General features: G+C 37.8%; 1 protein-coding gene across 2 annotated transcripts in view; it reads right to left on the reverse strand.

Annotated features, from left to right (window-relative positions):
• Positions 1–17,421, reverse strand: part of LOC102436184 (myosin-8) — a 33,452-nt gene extending 16,031 nt beyond the window's left edge. The window contains exons 1-20 of one of the 2 annotated variants that reach the window (XM_006099727.3): positions 17,385–17,421; positions 15,675–15,909; positions 14,908–15,051; positions 14,668–14,824; positions 11,143–11,170; positions 10,928–11,042; positions 10,745–10,837; positions 10,553–10,616; positions 9,795–9,893; positions 9,601–9,704; positions 9,220–9,358; positions 7,927–8,045; positions 7,661–7,810; positions 6,448–6,618; positions 3,454–3,763; positions 3,277–3,344; positions 1,450–1,537; positions 1,247–1,364; positions 761–884; positions 522–658 (exon numbers count right to left, since the gene is read on the reverse strand). In XM_006099727.3, coding sequence (XP_006099789.1) covers positions 522–658; positions 761–884; positions 1,247–1,364; positions 1,450–1,537; positions 3,277–3,344; positions 3,454–3,763; positions 6,448–6,618; positions 7,661–7,810; positions 7,927–8,045; positions 9,220–9,358; positions 9,601–9,704; positions 9,795–9,893; positions 10,553–10,616; positions 10,745–10,837; positions 10,928–11,042; positions 11,143–11,170; positions 14,668–14,824; positions 14,908–15,051; positions 15,675–15,878 — 2,432 coding nt within the window. In that variant the 5' untranslated portion in view covers positions 15,879–15,909; positions 17,385–17,421. Of the gene's footprint in view, positions 1–521; positions 659–760; positions 885–1,246; positions 1,365–1,449; positions 1,538–3,276; positions 3,345–3,453; positions 3,764–6,447; positions 6,619–7,660; positions 7,811–7,926; positions 8,046–9,219; positions 9,359–9,600; positions 9,705–9,794; positions 9,894–10,552; positions 10,617–10,744; positions 10,838–10,927; positions 11,043–11,142; positions 11,171–14,667; positions 14,825–14,907; positions 15,052–15,674; positions 15,910–17,384 lie in introns of those variants that run through there. The other variant, XM_023763355.1, reaches the window with a different exon arrangement.
• Between the last annotated feature and the right edge of the window lie 3,834 nt (positions 17,422–21,255).

Raw genomic sequence — 21,255 nt, forward strand, 5'->3', positions numbered from 1 at the left:
GTGAGGACAGGGAATGCAGTATTGCTGTGTAGATAGAACTGGGTGAGGTTAGAGAAAGGAGTAATGAAAGTTTTGAATTCATAAGTAGATAAATTAGGATGAGGAGAGAGGGCTTATGCAAACCTGGAAATAGGAGATAAGCAGATTGTTTAGACTGGCTGGAAGGCTGTGTGGTTGGAAATGATAGATGAGGTGGGGAATAGAGAGGGCTTGACAGCCATGCAAGGTAACTTGGATTTGATGTTGCAGACCACGGGGAAACCCAAACTGAAACGTGACATGATGAAAATAGTGCTTACTGCAAATTAGTCCTGCAGTTGTATGTGAGATGGATGGGAAGGGACAAATTGGAGGGAAAAGAGAAGTTTTGGAGGGAATCCAAGTGTGAGAGGATCAGCAAAAGCTGATGAGTTGTAGGGGTGAACTGGGTGAAAAGCACATAGCCACAAAATGAAAGTTAATGAGTGATGAAGGCTGATTGATAGTCCCGAAGGGACCTTACATTCTGATAGCATAGTTACCTCCTTTGTAACATCTTCTGATATTCTACCCTCATTAGGAATCCCCTACAGACGGCTTGAGTTCTTGTTATAATCTGGGCCAATTTGTCATCTCTCATTTCTTCCAGAAGACCCAGAAGGCCAGCTTTGAAGAAAACCTTTGAAGAAAAAGGGAGAGTCACAAAGCATCCCCCATAGGACAGGAGACACAGAGATGGCAGAAGGTACTTGGATCAGGTGTAAATAAATAACAGCTATACCTTTGTATGTCCAAATTTATATTGGGTGTGATCAATGTCAATGGACCCTAGAAGTTTCTCAGAAGCCTTCTTGCTGTCAATGAACTGTCCGTCTGGGATAGCACTTGCATTTAAAACTTTGTATCTGTTCAATCAAAGAAAGAAAGGTGTGATCATATGTGAAAATCAAATTACACCAAAAAGAAACATCAATAAAAATCTCAGAGAAAGAGTAAAAAAATATTAGAAAATCCAGCTGTCCTTTAAATTTAGATAGTGAAACAATATAATTTTTCCACTGTCTAATGCATGTCCCATTCCTATTTTTAAGAAACGTCACCTCTTCTAACTTGTTATTCTGTCCTCCCACCCCAAGACTATCTTATTTGGCTTCTTAATTTTATAATATTTACTAAGCAGGATACATGAAATACAGTGAACAGAGGACAATAATTAAATGAGTACGTATTCATGGCATTCAGTGAAATACAACAAAGAGAGACTGGCCTTTGTTTAAAGTCCCCATATAAGATTCTGCTTGGGAATCCCTTCCTGCAGATTCTGATGCCTTCCAGCACACCATTGCACCTCAGCTGGTGCAGGACAAGTTCATGCTCCATGGCCCCTAAAAGGATATCAGAGTACTTAATACTGGGCACTGAATTTTTGAAGTTGTGCCTGTTTGATTATTTCATGCTCTTATATCTTACCAGGAGTTTTGGTTTCATTGGGAATGATACACCGTACGAAGTGAGGGTGTGTGCACCTCAGATTGGTCATCAATTTATTTAAATTTTCCTAGAAAACCAGATAGAAGAGACTTGATGAGAAAGTTCTATTTCAGATTTCTGTTTTGTAATTATATGGAACTAATCTATGTACTCTCTTACCTATTAGGTATAAGTCTGTGAGGCTTCAATTGCTCTGTATTTTGTTTATTTTTAAAATCTTTATTGTTGAAAGTATCACATATATCCCCTTTGCTCTGTATTTTAAAGACATCAAGATTCTAGTCTGCTAAATAACCAAAACGCCAAAATACTGGGAATAAATGTAACTCTCCAAGATATTAATTTCTGACACTTAGGACCTATCCTATAAACAAACTGAAAATTCAGTAGCCTTGATGCACAGGAAGTGTTCTCAACTGGGAATCAAGACAAAAGAATATGGCTTTGCTCTGACACTAATGAGCTGCTTGATTCTACAAAGTCTTTTTTGTCTCTCTGGACTTCATCTGGAAATAATTGAGAGTACCTCTAAGATCTCTTTCTTCTCTCTCAGGGCTAATAATTTTCATGATAGTGGTTTACAGTGGTAACCTAGGTTAGCAATTGTTTCAACTTTTGCCATTTTTTCCTTGAGTTTATTATTCCCTGGAACGTGTAACATCTTTTTTTTTTGTATTTTCTTTGAGGAGTCTAAAATCATGAGACTATATAACCTTGTGTGGGTGGATCTTAGGTACATACTGAAAATGATCCACAGTCTGGAGTGTAGCGGAGAAGTTATTCCAAAAATAGAGTAATTGGTTATGATAGATGATGGTGTTTTACTCAACCATAGAAAACTCACATGTAAACATTTCTCAGTATTTCTTATGTATATTCTTTGAGAGAAGGCAGAGTTGCCCCCTCCCCATCTCATTATATTTATATTTATATTTATATTTATATTTATATTTATATTTATATTTATATTTATATTTATATTTATATTTATTTATATATATATACATATATAAAAAACCAAGTGACTGGAACTACCAGAATGACCAAAGACCGGTCGGCCGGTCATCTGGCCTGATCCGGGGTGGGGCCAGTCGGCCAACCTCCTAGGCTCCTTCCCCCGGCTAGCCTGGCCCTGATCAGGGCTCAGGGCAGGCTGGCCGGACCCCACCCATGCACGAATTTGTGCACCAGGCCTCTAGTTAGGAAATAAAAGTAATGTGTTTCTAATCTTGAAAACATGTACAAGGATAAGTTGATGAAACAATCGTTTATTGTGTGAGATAATGCAAATTGGTATTGAGAAAGAAAAAGAATAGGGCAGTATTCCCGTTTAGGTCATAGTTAGATCTGTATTTTAGTTATAAAAGAATTCTAACAAAGTAACCATTAGACCAGACATTTAATTCAATTCCCTTTAGAAGAATCTGTTTTCAAGCCAGTTAAGGAAGTCACATTATCTATAGTAAAATTGTTATTGTTATTTTAATATCAAGAGACAGTTTCTAACTTAATCATCCATCTAAATCACTAGGCTTGGCTTTAGGTTATTTTCATCTATTACAAAAAACTAAATCTACAAACAGGTGTGTTGGTGGAAGGATGTTTCTAAGGGCTTTTTGGCATTCCTGAATACAATGGGTAAAGCTCCGACCCTTCAGAAGTATTGCTTTGGCTATGCCCCGACAAGAGTGAATGTTTGAGGTGATTTTTATTAACATTCCATCCCCTCCTAATTTATTCTGAATCCTATAATTATGTTAATTCATAGAAATCTATTAGGTTTTCTGAATTAAATTTTTACTTTACCCTAAAAAGAGCTGAGACAGTCTGGAAAGAAGAGCCTTTCTTCTTAGCACCTTTCTTTGCACCAGTGTCTGAGGTAAAAAGAAAACCCATCAATTAAAGTAGAATCCCAGAGGCTGGAATGGTACGTGAACATGCTGTGGGAATGGGTTGAAGTTAGATTAAGAGCACAGAAAGTACCTGCTTCTGTACCAGCGTATGTGGAAAAGAGACTGGCCAGAGTCTTCATTGAAGACTTCTGGTACAGCCCGACCACGGTCTCATTCAGGGGGTCCTTGTTCTTGTCAAGCCAGCCAGCAATGTTGTAGTCCACGGTGCCCGCGTAGTGGATCAGAGAAAAGTGGGCCTCAACCTTGCCTTTGACAACCTTGGGCTTCTGGAAGTTGGCAGACTTTCCCAGGTGCTGGTCATACAGCTTGTTCTTGAAGGAGGCGTCTGTGGCCTTGGGGAACATGCACTCCTCTTCCAGGATAGAGAAGATGCCTAGTGGCTGAATTCAGAAGAGTAGACATTGGTGACAACCTATCTTCTTTCAAAAGATACAGTGGCTGTCATTTGATCAACTTATGATCATTTCCCAATTAATTATATTTATAAAGTAAAACAGAGTCATAGCTGAAGTCCTTTTGTTATCGCTAGAATGACCTTTCCACCCTTTTTTTTTTCAAATTCAGTCCAAAGTATCATTTTTTTCACTTTAAATTTTTTTACAGTTGACATATAATGTTATATTAGTTTCAGGTGTACAACCCAGTGATTAGACATTATATAGTTTACTGAGTGATCATCCCAATAAATCTAGTACCCATCTGACACCATACATAGTTGTTACAATATTATTGACTATATTCTCTGTGCTGTACTTTATATCTCATGACAATCAATTTGTACTTCTTAATCCCTTAATCTTTTCACCCATCCCCCAATCCCACTTTCCATCTGGCAACCGTCAAAATGTTCTCTGTCTCTTGAGTCTGTTTCTGTGCTGCCTGTTCATTTATTTTGTTTTTTAGATTCAATTAATGATAGATATGTATTTTCTGCCATTTATTATTCATATTTTTATCTCTTTTCTTCTTCTTAAAGAAGAGCCTTTAACATTTCATGTTATACTGGTTTGGTGGAGATGAACTCCTTAGCTTTTTCTTGTCTGGGAAGCTCTTTATATGTTCTTCAATTCTTTTTTTTTTTTTAAATATATTTTATTGATTTTTTACAGAGAGGAAGGGAGAGAGATAGAAAGTCAGAAACATCGATCAGCTGCCTCCTGCACATCTCCTACTGGGGATGTGCCCGCAACCCAGGTACATGCCCCCAACCGGAATTGAACCTGGGACCCTTCAGTCCGCAGGCCGATGCTCTATCCACTGAGCCAAACCGGTTTCGGCTATATGTTCTTCAATTCTAAATGATAGCTTTGTTGGATAGAGTGATCTTGGTTGTAGGTCCTTGCTTTTCTCAGTTTGACTATTTATTTATGTATTTTTTAATGTTATTTAGAAAATACTCACCCAAGGATATGTTTTTATTGATCTTAGAGAGAGGAAGGGAGACAGAACATGAGAGAGAGAAACATTGATGTGAGAATCATTGACCACTTGCCTCCCGAACAAGCCCTGACTGGAAATCAAACCTGAAACCTAGCCCAACTGGTGTGGCTCAGGGGTTGAGTGTTGACCTATGAACCCCAAAATCATGGTTTGATTCCCTGTCAGGGCACATGCCCAGATTGTGGGCTTGGTCCCATTAGGGTGCATGCAGGAGGCAGCTGATGAAGGATTCTCATTATTGATGCTTCTATCCCTCTCTCACTCCCCCTTCCTCTCTCTGAAATCAATAAAAATATGAAAAAAACAAAACAAAACAAAAAAACCCCACAAACCCAAAACCTAGGTATGTGCCCCGACTGGGAATGGAACCAACAACCTTTTGGTGTACTATATGATGCTTCAACTAACTGAGAAACACTGGCAAGGGCCAGTTTGAATATTTCTTGCTATTCTCTTCTGGCCTGCAAAGTTTCTGCTGACAGTCTTATCAGAGTTCCCTTGTAGGTAACTAACTACTTTTTTCTTTCTGCTTTTAAGATTCTTTCCTTGTCTTTATTTTATTTTTTTATATATATATAAAATTTTTTTTATTGTTTTATTGCTTAAAGTATTACAAAGGGTATTACATATGTCTCCTTTTTTCCCCTGCCCTTGTCTTTCCTTGTCTTTAACCTTTTGCATTTTAATTATGATGTATCTTGCTTGGTATGGGCCTCTTTAGATTCAACTTGTTTGGGACTCTCTATGCTTTCTGGACTTGTCTGTGTATTTCATTCAACAGGTTAGGAAAGTTTTCCATCATTAGTTTTTCACAAAGGTTTTCAATTTTTTACTCTCTCTCTCTCTTCTCCTTGTGGCACCCTCACGATGCAAATGTTGATATACTTGAGGTTGTCCCAGAGATTCCTTATACTACCCTCATTTTTTGAATTCTTTTCCTTTTTGTACAGCATGATTTTTACTAAAAGAAGAGCTGGATCCAAACTCCAAATGTCAGCACAGCATGGGGGGTGAACTGTTAAAAGGTTCTATACTGATTATACTTGTTTCCTATTGAATGAATTAACCTATTGACAAAGTTTCATTTTGCTATGAAAAGTACTTAGAATGATGGTTACTTTATATGCAGTAATTAAATACTATAAATAAACTAAACCTTATGTAAGACATTTTGTGTATTTAATCTCCTTAAAGATAGATTATGAAAAAGCATAAGCACTTTGATTTCTTGACTTCCAAACAGATTAACTTTCATATAAGCTCTAGCTGTGTTGCTTGTGCATTAATTTTAATTTAGGAAAAAGACTTATTTTTATTGGATCATGATGGAGATGGATTTAGAACTAATGAGGCAGTTCCTCGAGTGAAGCAGACCATATCAATAAAGTCTTCAGTGCTGCCTTAAAATTAGATTTGAATCAGTGTTAGAAGAAAAACTTGTTGGAACAAAATGAAACTAGGCACTGTGGTCCCTCGTATGTAAAAGTTGAAAAGAAAAAGTTATTTCTAAATAGTAATTTTCTAATTTGTATTACAATTTAAGATTAATGTAATACCTTTTAGAGTTGCTTAAGATACTTGGAAAAGCTATCCTTACAGTTCAGCCTTTAGAAGTCAAACAGACCTTCTCGATGAGCTCAATGCAGGCAGCCAGGTCCATCCCAAAGTCAATGAACGTCCACTCGATGCCTTCCTTCTTGTACTCCTCCTGCTCCAGCACGAACATGTGGTGGTTGAAAAACTGTTGCAGTTTCTCGTTGGTGAAGTTGATGCACAGCTGTTCCAGGCTGTTATACTGCACACAAAAAAATTTTCAACATTAAATGGATTTTATCGCAGTAAAATTCATTATTGAAAAAATATTTTATTTTATTGAAAAACATGTAGAAGATATTAATGAAATAAAAATTAAACGAATTGTTGGTTCTTCAAAAATCCCAGGGAAAAATGATTATTTTTGACATGAACCCTTTCCATGAATTCTGAACATTAGTTAAAAACATACATATCAGTCATACAGCAAGAATTCTGATAGAATCTACCGCCTTCTACCTCTAAGATTTCATGGGCAATATTATTCATTAAAAGTACAACCATGATCCTGTGAGTTATGGTTCAGATTTAGGGATGAAAGTAATGTATTAGAAAAACCTCACTTCTTTTACCGCCCTCTTTCTCCAATTCAAGATAAAGCTCACATTTTCATTTTTGAGTGTCACATTATTAAGGAAAGCTTATCTAATTTCTGTTCTATTCATATAAAAAATTTAGCAAATCCTCCTTGTCAGGTCTGTGAAAGTAGGGACCTGATATGGTATAGTAATTGAAGATCTGAATCTTTGTTACAATTTACATCTTCATTTTATAGACAGTGAAGCTGATGCCCCAGGGGGGAAATGGTATGTGTCACATGAACTTGCCTCTACCTGTAGGCCCTTTCTCATTGATGGGCAATGCCTTGATGGACCAAATGCTTCAGAGCTGGGTTCCTGTCCTGGTTTTGCCTATGTGGCTGGAGGATCTTTAGCATGTGTTTTGATTTTCCTGATCTCCATTTCTCCACATGTTATTTGCAGTAATATTAATTACTCCTTGGTGAGTTGTTTTGAAGGTTAAATCTTAGTATAAGTGCCAGAAATACACTTTCTCAATGAATGTTAGTTATCATTATTATTACATTCTGTTACCTCTTAGATATTTTGGAGGTAACTCTAGGAGCAATGTTAGAGAAAGCAGTGCAGAAACTACAAATGCAAATGAATAATGATAATACATAGTACATATATCAAGTCCAAATTACCATCTTCCCACTTTTTATTAAAATGAAGATAACTCACATCAAAGATCTCAAAGCCAGCGATGTCCAAGACCCCAATGAAGTACTGCCTGGGCTGCTTGGTGTCCAGCTGCTGGTTGATGCGGGTGACCATCCATAGGAACATCTTCTCGTAGACGGCTTTGGCCAGAGCGCCCACTGAATTGTACACCTTCATGGACAGAGTAATGTTTTTGATGATGTTAAAGGCATTATTAAAGGAGTAATGTTTGCTGGCATTATTCAAAGACCAGGAATGTGTATGATTCTTTGGGGTTGTGCACTTACCTGCTGTACAGTTTGGCCTTTGGTGACATACTCATTGCCGACCTTGACCCTGGGGTAGCAGAGGGCTTTGAGCAGGTCAGCAGAGTTCAGATTCTGGAGATAGGCTGCCTTGTCAGCAACTTCAGAGATACAATTAGAGAAATGTTGTGTAATGGTAGATATTCTCTTTAACCTAATCTTTCTATTTTTCTCCAATCCATTTTCTTTATTATTTAAATAAAACCTTTAAATAATTCTATAGAAGGTCAGATGAGGCTCTCTGTACATTAGAGAATGTTCTTGCTAATAAGTGGTCAGGCAGTTACACTGGTCTTTTGTAATTTATTGCAAGCAGCTTTTTAGAAATTCACCAACAATAAACATATATGTTCAGTGTTAATGGAAGTATTTTATGTAAGGTACAAGCCACAGTCTCTTCTCTTAAGACACATTAGGTGTAGTTGGAGGGATAAGATAAATACATCTTAATATCCCCTGTTAGGGATGGGCAAAAGAATATTTGGATCCTTATCTTAGTTTTGCTCCTCCCAATTTCATCTCATTGGATTAGTTGCTTTATCTGAAAACGTGGGAAATAAATTTCACTACAGAATCTTTAAAATTCTGTCAATGACTATACTGTAAATGCCACAGATCAGGTACAAAAGTAATTGCTGAAAAGCTTAGGAGATGGAGAGAGAATGCCAAGCTAGGAGATCAGGAAGGGCTTCAAGGAGCAGATAACCAGCTTCGGTGGTAGGTCCTATATGTTCCATGTTCTTTCTATACATGGAGTACATGGTTTTCCTTTCTCAGTTTCTTTTTATCTTGTTTTCTGCCTAGACTGTCTACAGGTTAATATATAGTCAACGCATGCAGATGTCTAGGAACATCCTTCACCCTCAGCTGTGTCTGGTTAGATCCTGTATTACCAGCTACCAGGTTTATCTAGCTAGTGCTGAAAGAGACCACTAGGTCAAGTTATCTTCTATACCTACCCGCCATTGCCAAGGCAAACCAGGAGCACTATTCCATCTCATTCTCTTTCTAATGATCTGCCCTCCCCCCTGCCCCCCCCCGTTGTGATTTTCTTACATATAAGTGGCTTATTAGGGTTCATTTTAACTTATTTGGGCTGGATAGAAATGATGGTGATACGGAGATGTGAGGAAGGAACGGGGGTGAGGAAAGCATGCAATGTATAAATGTGTGTGTGCCCTTCAGAAGTCTAACTAAAAAGATTTGAGTTTAGAATAAGCTTTTTTTTCTTGCCATTTTCTCTAATTTGAACCCAGATGGAGCTTCATTTTGTACCTTCAGTGCCGTCTGGCTCAGCTTGCTCCTCACGCTGCTTTTGCTTGAATTTCATGTTCCCATAGTGCATTACTGCCCCTGTGAGCTTATAGATGGACACTTTCTCTTCAGGAGTGAAGCCCAGGATGTCAATGGCACTCTACCAGGAGAAATGAGAGGATAAAGATGAGGGCAGAAGAGATTAACATTTAGGAGAGTTTATACTGTATCCTAAAGTAACCATAGCTACAGTGAGTTTGCTATTGTCATCCCCATTCATAATAGGTTTTTTAAAAAGTGTGTGTGTGTGTGTGTGTGTGTGTGTGTGAGAGAGAGAGAGAGAGAGAGAGAGAGAGAGAGAGAGAGAGACAGACAGACAGAGAGTGAGTCAGACTGACTTACATCCGTGGCCATCAGCTCTTCTTGGTCATCAATGCTGGGGACTGTGATCTCCCCTTGACTGACAAAGGCATAGTCATATGGGTTCGTGGTGATCAGGAGCATTTCTGGGCACATAGAATTCAGGAGATACATTTCATATTAGAAGTTGTTAATAAAAATATTAAATTTCATCTATGAATTTAGATCTTTCTTACCAATGAGATCTGGCTTCTTATTGGAAGTAATCTGATAAAAAATATGGTAACTTCTTTCTGCCTTTAGCTGGAAAGTAACTCTGGACTTTTCTAGAAGATCTGGAAAGAAATGAAAATAGATATTGAATTAGAAGAAAATATAAATGCTGCTGAGATAGTAAATTAATCTCAGTGTCTTTGTACAATTGGGGACATTATACAGGCTCTCTTGAGATTTCTGTTTGGTGATCGATCCTTTTGGTGATACATATATGAATTTCAAATACATATGGCAGCTGCCCAAGGTTCTGACCATTTAAGAGCAGAGACTGAAGCATAGCTGCTCTAGCAAAAATAAACTTTCCCTCTGGGGATCTGTGGCCTCTGTATTATAATTGATCCTTAGCATCCCTTCCTTAGATCACCTCAGACTGTGGTCAGGGGCTTCCGTGGAAACACTTACCAAAGCTCAAATCAAGAGCAAATCACAGATATATATTGTAAACCTATAGGTAACTTTTAAGAACCTATAAATAGCTCTAATGTTTGTCCTGGAAAAAAATTTCATAGTTGCTTCTGAGACAGCAATTCCAGAATGTGCTATAGAACCATCAGTCTGAGATTGAGGTAAATGGAGCACTCAGTGGATCATGAATAAGCCTGGCGTTGGCTCAAGGGCAACACTGGCAGCAGTCTCAGTGCGTACCAACTGTTGCAAAATATTCCTGTTAATGAAATCACTTCTCTCTCTCTTGATTTTCAATGGTCTTGCTACTCACATGTTTCAATATCAGCAGAAGCCAGCTTCCCTGTAGTACCGAAGTGGATTCTAATGAATTTACCCTTGAAAAGAGAAAGATGATTTAGTATTAAAAAGTTGAAGCACACAGTGATGCAGTTGAAATGATAATTCAGATGGCTACTCTGGCACTTAAGGGCAGAGAAGACCCCTCTGTGACCAAGACACTTACAAAGCGAGAAGAGTTGTCATTCCTCACGGTCTTGGCATTGCCAAAGGCCTCCAGCAGGGGGTTGGCACTGATGATTTGATCTTCCAGTGTCCCCTGCAAAGGCAAGCGCAGTGCTCACATCTGAGGCTCCCCACTTCCTGAGAGCCCCGACAGTCTTGATTCTGACTGTGGTATTGGACTCACCTTCATTTTGCCAGAAGTAGCTTCCTCCTTCTTCTTCTCCCCAGTAACTGCAATTGTTGCAAAGTACTGGATGACACGCTTGGTGTTCACAGTCTTCCCTGCACCAGATTCTCCGCTGTCAAATAGAAACCAGAGAAGAGATCAGAACTACAGCTCACATTGTTAACATCTAAGATAATCACCACAAACCAGAGAAGATTAAAAATATCACATACGTGATCAGGATGGACTGGTTCTCGCGATCTGTGAAAGAGAAATCAAGCCCAGTCAATATGAATATTTTTTAATCAGTTCAGATCAAATACAGCTTGTCATTTTTCACATTTTGAAGATGTTGCCTATAATTTTTGTGATTTTTTTTTTTTAGCGTCCATTATAGTACTTGACACTTGGAGAAAAATTTGTGAAAAAGAGAGGCAAATAATCATCTATTTATTTTTGTATTTTATTAATTTTTATAACTTATATTATGGGAAGTTTCAAACATATACAAAAGTAGACACAATAAAGCACCCCCATATACCCATTATATAGCTTCAACAATTATTATCATTTGGTCATTTTATTTAAAATGTTTTTATTGATTTCAAAGAGAGGAAGGGGAGAGGAAGTGATAGAAATATCAATGATGAGAAAGACTCATTGATGAGCTGCCTCCTGCATGACCCCTACTGGGGATAGAACTGACCTCCTGGTTCATGGGTTGCAACCACTGAGCCACACTGGCCAGACATTTGGTCAATTTTATATAATCCATACCCCTTCCCCCCCAGCCATATCTCACTAGATTGTTTTAGAGAAAACCCCAGGGATCATATAATTTCATATGTAAATACTTCAGTAAGAATCACAGAATTTTGAAGTTTAAGAGATAAAGAAGCTGAGACCCAGAATGGAATAAGTGACTTTTTAAATAAATACATAGCTTGCTAAGGACAAAGCTATTCAGGCCTAACTTCTAGTTTATATATTTTTCTGCTACCTGTCCCCCTCTCAGTTCTTGATATCATTACTTTGACTGCTGGTAATATTAAATAAGGAAGGGTTCTGGAATTGTGTTTGTGTTCATTTACCTTTTTTGGAAGGCATTGTTTTAGAGATTCACTTCACTTTTATTACAAATAAGCACAATCTCAGATCAGTACAGCTAGTTTAAGAGCTGATATTAGTAGAAATTATTCCAAAATTATTCTCAGGTCACTAATAACTAGTTATCTCACATAAAAGGGGGGAAAATCCCCCTCTCCCCCCAATCTAGGAAAAGATATCCTGTGTATGCTTTCATATGAGTTTATGCGTTCACAAATTTTGTCTGGCTAGTTATCCACCACTTATCCAATGGATTCATTCAGTCTCTTGGAGAGAAGGATATGAACCAGAGGTGGGCAACCCCTGGCACGTGTGCCAAACATGGCACGCCAGTAACTTTTGCTGGCACGCGAAACCCTCTCTTATAATCTTCCATTTACAATTTTTTTTCTTAATATCGACTTTTTTATTTTTCAGATAAATTCAGTGTAGGTGCATCTTAGATAAATAAATAATTTTGCATAACAAGTTATCTTAAAGACCATAGACATGGATTGATGAGAGAGGGGAAGAGCAATTTCTATGCCTCTGCCTTAACTCTCCCTGCCTTCCTAGATCTGACCAATGTTTTGGTTTCATCCACATATGCTTGTGAATCTTTGTTCTCAGTGATGAATTTTGTTAAGTCTCATAATAGGAGTAGCCTGACGGATGAAAGTAGTAGCTCTTGCATATCTCTGAAGGTCACGAAATATAAACCTGATGTAAAATCTCTGTCATCAGTGATGCAGCAGCAGAAGTCCCACTGATAATATCAAACGGAGTCATAAAGTTTTCTGTCGACTATCAGTGTACATGTATACATTAAAAAATAAATGTTTTTTTCATTATCATATACTGTGTTTTTGTTGCTCGAATGAATTTTATTATTTCTTCAAGGTTCTTCACATACGTACACCTTAAGAGATATCAAGAAGGCGTAACATGTTCTCAAAAAATTAGGGTTGGCACACAGAAGAATTTTGAGTCAGAGATTTTGCTGGTTTTGGCATGCACTCAAAAAAGGTTGACCACCCCTGATATAGACTAATGATAGTATCTGGGACATATGGGCATATCAAGTTTATGGCAGATGCTGCTACTATAAAAATCCTCAGGATTTAAGAGAATTCCTCTGCTGAAGGATTCCAAAATGCTTCATAAAAACCATTATCATTTACTTTTATTCTTTTTATTTCATATTCATTTTTAAATATTAAAAACAAAAATTGTCACTAGTTATATGATTGATAAGTTGATTTGTACCAATCTCATGATATGTTAAAACTCTAATTTTATACCAATAGATCATAGATTTTAGAGAATTCTCAAATCTAAAAATCTATTCAGAGAAATGGATACAAATATGGATATTGTTTAGATGTAGATACAGATTTTAGAGAACTTTAAAGTTCAGTCCAGGGAAGTATATACAGGTTTTGGAACATTTTCAGATTGTTTTTTTTTTCCAGTAGAAGAAAAATCATGAAAGATCATTATTACACCCAGTGGGAGCCTAGATAAGAAAACAATGTTCTAGTCTCTTGGCAATGCTAAAATAACATCACCAGGTCCAACGCCACAGTTTTGCATGATTTTATACGTAAATCATGTTTGGAAACCACAAGTAATCTTGAATTTTGAGCAGTTCCAAAGCTTGGGGGGACCTTGGTAGCAGGGGTGGCAGTGGTAGTGAAGCTGCTGAATATTGGAAGTCTGAAATAAGCCAGCATGTGCATAAATTCTGGAAGGCAGTTCGCTTCTGCGGACAACCACAGAACGGTTTACTGGCATGAAATCCTTATAGAACTGCTGGCCAGTTAGTAAGGGAAGATTCCCATTTAATTCCTTTCTCTTCTCCCTTCTCTTTAAAAGGACAATTTAAAAACAAGTGCAACCAAACAAACAATAGAACAAAACCCTCGCAGTCACTCAAATCCCATGGACCAACAGGAAATGCAGGAATTTAGAACATTTCCAAAGGCAATAAATTTGCTGTGTGAAGATACAAGATTTTAATGCTGTATTTGGGCCTATAATGTATATCAAAGGTTTTTGTTTATACTTTGATAAGACAGGAATAACCGATTTTGAAATCATTTAAAAAATACTTTCAAAGAAAGAGCGGTTTTAATTTTTTTATTCTAATAGGAAAATGCATCAAAATCTTTGGGAAGGTAGTGATAGCTCTAGTTTTCACCCTTTTTTACCCCTAAGGCTGGCAATATTAGCTGTGCTGTTTAAAGATAAAGATAAGAATTCACAAAGCGTTCCAGCTATAGCTGCTATTTTCCTTGATCGCTCTGGATGTGGATATTTAAAAAGAATCTATTGGAACATTTTTCTATCCAAATCAGAAAGTAAAAAAATAGGGAAAGCAAACATGTTTACAGAGTTCTGTTAATTGTTTCAACTAGGCTTCCAGGGTCTAGCGGCTGAGCGTGGGCAGATCAGTGAACCCAGTGAGCTTCCTTCCCTTCATTCACCTGTAAAGTGGAGATGGCTGGCTGCTGGGAAGAACCTGTCATTATGGCTCTGAACGTTCTTTGAAAACAGTGATGCCCCTTGTGACTGCAGTGTACTATTATAATCAAGGCCCAGAAAAATCTGTTCGTTTGTTTGTTTAAAATTCTGTCGCCACATTTCTGTAAACAGATGAATCACCCACTCACCAGTCAGCATGAACTGATAGGCATTGTCAGAGATGGAGAAGATGTGGGGCGGGGCCTCCTGGCGCTTTTTGCCTCGGTAGGCAGCCACCACCTCGGGGTTATACACCGGCAGCCACTTGTAAGGGTTGACAGTGACACAGAAGAGGCCCGAGTAGGTCTGAGAAAAGCAGAAAATGCAGCATGTGAGTCGTGTTTTTACTCGCAGAGATAAACAATAAACAGATGTGGAAGGGCGCTCACGTAGATCATCCAGGCTGCATAGCGCTCTTTGAGGTTGTACAGCACTCCAGGCTCATGCAGATGGGTCATCATGGCCATGTCCTCGATCTTGTCATATTTTGGAGGGTTCATAGGGAAGACTTGGTCTTCCCTGACAGTTAGAGTCTGGCAAGTAAAGTAAGAGACCAGTTTGTATTAATGATTGGAGGTAGGGGTTGTGTTTATCTGTTTTGGTTGTAACCTACACTTGCAGACACTGCAAGTCTGAAATGAAAAGATACTCGTTTCAGAGTTTGATGCTAAGAAAATTTGTTCCCTATGATGAACTTTTAAAAAAGATTTTTTCCTACCACATTCCCCCTCCCAGGTTACCAGGTTATGTCCTTTCAGTCTTATTCCAATAGGCTGCATTTTTTTTTATTTTTCCTTGCCATTCATTACAAGTAATTTTTATGGGGGGGGCAGTAATGGAAATATTAATACATTATTTAACAATACTTCTTTTGATAGGAGAATTAGTTTTTATTCTTCCAAATGTGGGGCTTGGGGAATTGAAGGGAAATGCTAGAGGTCCGTACTAGTGGGTTCAAGTTGTGTGGGGAGTTGGGAAGACAGGAAATGAGGTTACTGCTGAGAATTTCTTTTGCTTTCAAATATGATGTTCTCAAATGAACTACAAAGATGCTTGTATTGGCCATAGGCTTAGAGATTCCTACCCAGTAAGGCTTCAACTCGAACAGAGGAGAGAGAGAAATAAAACAGAAGTTTTTCTCCAGGTTTTTACTTACTGCTCCACTTTCTGTCTTTACAGTTACTTTTCCTCCATCCTTGCTTTGTATGACGCTCTTCACGTAGGCTTCCTTGGGCTCCACGACAAAGACTGATGTTTTAGCATCAAAGGGCTTGTTTTGGGCCTCAATCCGCTCCTTTTCTGATTTTCGAAGGTAGGGAGCGGCTTCACCAAAAACAGCCATCTCAGCGTCCGAACTCATGGCTGCGATTTATTTAGCAGGGGATTCTGCCCTGGGGAAGAAATGGGACAGCAGGAAAATAGGAACCAGAAGGCATAAAATGTGAGTTAGGATTTGAAATGAAAGAAATGCTGAGCCTCTATTGCCTAGGCTGTAACTATTCTTTCAAACTGTGGTTATCAGTGTTCTTAGACAGAAACTCTAACACAGGACCGGTGTGGAATGAGATTGTCATTTGAGTCTTCATTTTTAAGACTTTGAAAATTGCCTTCCCAGAGTGTATGTAACTTGATCCTTGAGGATTGGGTACCTACAATTGAGTGAGAATGGAATCCTTGCATCATTTTAATCTCTAAACTGGAACAATATCTATAGCTAAAACTGTTGGTGGATTGTTTTAAAACAACTGTCACTTTTTAATCCTTTCTTTTTTCCCTGCATGCTTTCATCTGCCATATGCTAGGGAAATCATAGAATTCGGAAGGAAAGTTTGTCTTGTGAAATGAAGATTAATGTGTTCAAAACTGTCAAAAACATCCTTGCCTTTATAGTTGGCCGTTTTTTAAAAACTCATAAGCCAAATAATTATTTTTAACATCTACTTTATGTTAATATTTGGGGTTATATCTCTCAGTGGGTTGTTAAAAGAACCTCATAATAAATTCTCAGTACTCTGGGTTTGTTGTCATTTGGTTTGTTACCAAGAGACTTAACATTGCCTTAACTCCAAAGTCTCTTTGACACTTTTTTGGCATGAGAGATTTCAATTGTTAGAAATGAGAGCTTCAGCATGAAGAAGGCCCCTTCTTTCCATATAAATTCCACAGCTTCTTTTTTTCCATCCAGAAAAAGAAAAGAGACAAAAATTAAGAGTTCACCCCATGCATGTAAGCCGTTGTCCTGTGATTGAGAGACTGGCCAGGCAACATTGGTATGCTAAATAGATCGAATCTTCCTTTACTTTCAGGTGAACATTACTTGAGGAAGGGCTAGGGAGCTCTTCCAATTTAGGTACTGTATTTAGCACTCTGTGGGTGTAATACTTGTGACTTTTTAATGACCAATAATAAATCTTTCTAAAAACCAATAGCAGTGAATTATTAGAAAGTAGCTGAAATATTGTGGTTTTAACAAGATGTTTGTTTGTTAAATTTTTAGGTAAAAATTTTTTCGGGTGCCTAAGAAATCTTGGTAAAATGTTTAATTGTTCAACACTTGGCAGTAGAAGGAGGTTGGCATGGAATAGACCATTGCCCCTGGACAGATCTAAGTGCAGCTGAGAATTCACTGTCACAATTCATTCTGGCCTAAATGGTCCTTTAATCCTGGAACTCAAATAAAGGTAGTCTCTGAGAATAAGATGTTCTGAAAATATGACTTGCTAGCATTTATATGCAGCCACTCACTTGGAAGCACCATCTAACATAATTGTAAAAACGTAGAAATGGTGTTTAATTAAGAGCCATTCTCATCTTCATTAGAATAACTTCCCTATGTCATCAATAAATGAATAAAGCTGAGTCTTACCTCTGGAGTTCCAGATGAAAATGCAGGTTCAGAAGTGTCTAACACTGTAAAACAACAATTTTTAAAAAAATTTTCTAAGCTCTGAAATGCTAGTAAAGTAGTTACAGAATTAAAATTTCTCTGGTCTAAAGCTTAGCTCTATGAAAAAGTCAAAGTTGGGAAGAAGAGTTTCATGCTCAGAGATGGATCATGTGGCAAGCTCCTTGTACCCCCCGGGATCCTTCAAGCCCCAAGACCCCCATCACTTACCTCTGGGTTCTTGGAGATAAAGCAGCAGGATCTGTTGTGCTTATATAGGAACTAATGTGCTGATGCTGCAGCTATCTTCTCTTTGTTAGGGCAAGACATTTGGCAGCATGAACCCGCAGCATAATTTGTACTGACATTTGGCATGTTTGGATATAATTAGAAGTATTCATATCGTTTTGAGTATGCGAACCAATCTCCTATAAATAATTTTACAGGGGCCTCTCTGCCGGCAAAGAAGACTTTCTAGTATGCTGGGAAGGTAATCTTCGACAGTGCCTGGTGGGGCCTCAAAGTAAGTTCCTAAGAGCTATATTCGTTTCGGCAAATTCTTCCATGCATGCCTACGGTAACTCAATGATCACTCAGCGACAATTGCTGTCCGGGCCCCAACCACTTTTCCTTATTTGCTACCACAGGGACCCCCCCAACTCATTCCCTTGGATCACTGCCCAGGCTCATCCTTGGAGTCTCAACTTGGGCAGCAGAGCCAGTGTGAGAGGAAATTCTACACTGAGTTTTCACCATTGGGTCAGTGCCTACCTACTCAACATGGAAAAAATTATTATTTCATTAGAAAATAATATTTATTCGGTGTAGAAAAAATAAGCAAGGAGAAAAATGTCTATAATGCCAATATGCAATAATAAAATAATACATAGACATATAAATAGGGTCATACAGTACACATATATATAGAATATATAGGTCTTATCTGCTTTTAAAATTAATATAACACTAATGTAATTTATACCCTATTCTTTAAACAAATTATAACACAATTTTTTAAAATTAAAAAAATTTTTATTGACTTTATTGGTGTTACATTGGTCAATAAAATTATATAGGTTTCCAGCGTTCGATTCTGCAATACATAATTTTCATATTGCATTGTGTACTCACAATCCAAAATCTAGTCTCCTTCTGTCACCATTTATCCACCATTTACGCTCTTCCATCTGCCCGCAACCCTGTTCCCTCTGGTAATCTCCATACTGTTGTTTTTGTCCATGGGTTGTTGTGTTTTGTGTGTGTGTGTGTTTTTGCTTACTCCCTTCACCTATTTCATCCAGCCACCCAGCCCCACAAACCTCTTGACATGTTCTCCTATGTCAGACTATTCTCTATATCTTATGAGTCTGTTTCTATTTAGTTTGTATATTGTGTTCATTAGATTCCACATATAAGTGAAATCATATGATACTATTTTTTTCTCTGACTGGCTTATTTCACTTGGCATAATACCCTTTAGATACATCCAGGCTGTGGCGAAAGGTAAGATTTCCTTCGTTTTTGCTGGTTGGTTTTTTTTGTTTTTGTTTTTTGTTTTGTTTTTTTACAGCTGGGTAGTATTCCAATGTGTAAATGTACCACAGCTCATCTACTGATGGGCACTTGGGCTGCTTCCAAATTTTGGCTATTGTAAATAACACTGCAATGCACATAGGGGTACATATATTCTTTCAAGTTAGTGTTTGGGGTTTCTTTGGATATAGTCCCAGAAGTGGAATCGCTGGGGCATAACGTGGTTCAATTTTTAATTTTTTTAGGAAATGCCATACTGTTTTCCACAGTGGCTCCACCAATCTGCATCCCCACCAACAGTACACAAGGGTTTTCTTTCCTCTACATCCTCGCCAACACTTATCATTTGTGGATTCATTATTATTATTTTTAATCCTCATCCAAGGATATGTTTTTTATTGATTTTAGAGAGAGAGGAAAGGTGGCAGGGAGAGAGAGAGAAATCAATGTGAGAGTGAAACATTGTCAGGAATCAAACCCGCAACCTGGTTGTGTGCACTGAGCAGGAATCAAAACCGCAACCTTTAGGAGTATGGGATGATGCTCCAAACCACTGACCCACACCAGCCAGGACCATTTCTGGATTTCTTGATGATAACCTTTCTAACAGGTGTGAGGTGACCTCTCATTGTGGTTTTAATCTGCATTTCTCTGATAATTAGTAACATTGAGCATCTTTTCGTATGTCTATTGGCCATCTGTATGTCCTCTTTGGAGAAGTGTATATTCGAGTTCTTTGCCCATTTTTTAATTGGATTGTTTGGGGTTTTTGTTGTTGTTTGTTTTGAGTTGTTTGAGCTTTTATAAAGTTTGGATATTAACCCCTGATCAGATGTATCATTGGTAAATATGTTCTCCCATTCAGTGGTTTGTCTTTTCATTTTGTTGATGGTTTCCTTTGCTGTGCAAAAAGTTGTTAATCTGATGTAGTCCCATTTGTTCACTTTTTGTTTTGTTTTCCTTGCCCAGGGAGATATATCAGAAAAAATAATTGCTATAATAAATATAGCAATATCCTCCCTTTCTCTTTGAAATCAAAAACAAACACATATGTCTTTATTGATATTTAAAGAGAGAGGAAGGAAGAGGTATAGAGAGATAGAAACATAGATCGGCTGCCTCCCTGCATGCCCTCTACTGGGTATTGAGCCCACAACCGGGGCATGTGCCCTGGCTGGTGCAGGTTAGTTGATTGGAGCATCATTCCATACACCTAAAGGTTGCGGGTTTGATTCCTGGTCAGGGCATATACCCAGGTTGCAGGTTCGATTCCTGATTGGGGCACATGCTGGAGGCAACCAATAGATGTTTATCTCTCACATTGATTTCTCTCTCCCCTCCCCCTTCCCCCCCCCCATCCTCTCTCTCTAAAATCAATAAAAAACATATCCTTGAGTGAGGATTAAAAAATAATAATAATAGCCCTAGCTGGTTTGGCTCAGTGGATAGAGTGTTAGACTGTGGACTGAAGGGCGCTAGATTCAGTTCCGTTCAAGGGCACATTCCTGGATTGTGGGCTTGATCTCCAGTGTGGGGCATGCAGGAGGCAGCCAATCAATGATTCTGTCTCATCATTGATGTCTCTATCTCTTTCTCCCTTTCTCTTTGAAATCAATAAAGATATGTTAAAATAATAACAATAATAATAATAATAATAATGAATCTACAAATGATAAGTGTTGGCGAGGATGTGGAGAAAAGGAAACCCTTGTGCACTGTTGGTGGGGATGCAGATTGGTGCAGCCACTGTGGAAAACAGTATGGCATTTCCTAAAAAAAATAAAAAATTGAAACCACCCAGTGATTCCTGGTTCATGGGTTGATGCTCAACCACTGAGCTGCACCAGACAATCTGTTCTATAGTTTCAAACTAATATTTTTAAAGAAAATACTGATATTTGTAATCTAGATCAGTGTGTGTATGTTTGAGAGAGAGAGAAAGAGAATGTAATCTGTTTTTGGATTCCATATTTTGTGCCATTTTTTGTGTGCCAATAGCACATATTTTGATATCTGATCGGGCAGGGCAGATTTTCCCCAATTATTCATTTATTTCAAAGTTGTCTTGACAATTCTTACACTCTACTGTATGAAATTTGGCATCAGATTATGTGGAAAATCCTGTTGGGATTTTGATTTTGATTAAATTGAATTAATTAAATGGAGTTGATACTTTTATAACAATGAGTCTTTCAATCCACAAGTATGATATATTTTTTCTATTTATTCCAAGTCTTTTTAAAAGATGTTCTTACAACATTTTTTTAGTTTTTAAAATTTATTAAATTTATGGGTGTAACATTGGTTAATAACATGTAAA

The sequence above is a fragment of the Myotis lucifugus genome, unplaced genomic scaffold (assembly GCF_000147115.1).
Source record: "Myotis lucifugus unplaced genomic scaffold, Myoluc2.0 scaffold_282, whole genome shotgun sequence".
In the NCBI taxonomy this organism is placed as follows: domain Eukaryota; kingdom Metazoa; phylum Chordata; class Mammalia; order Chiroptera; family Vespertilionidae; genus Myotis; species Myotis lucifugus.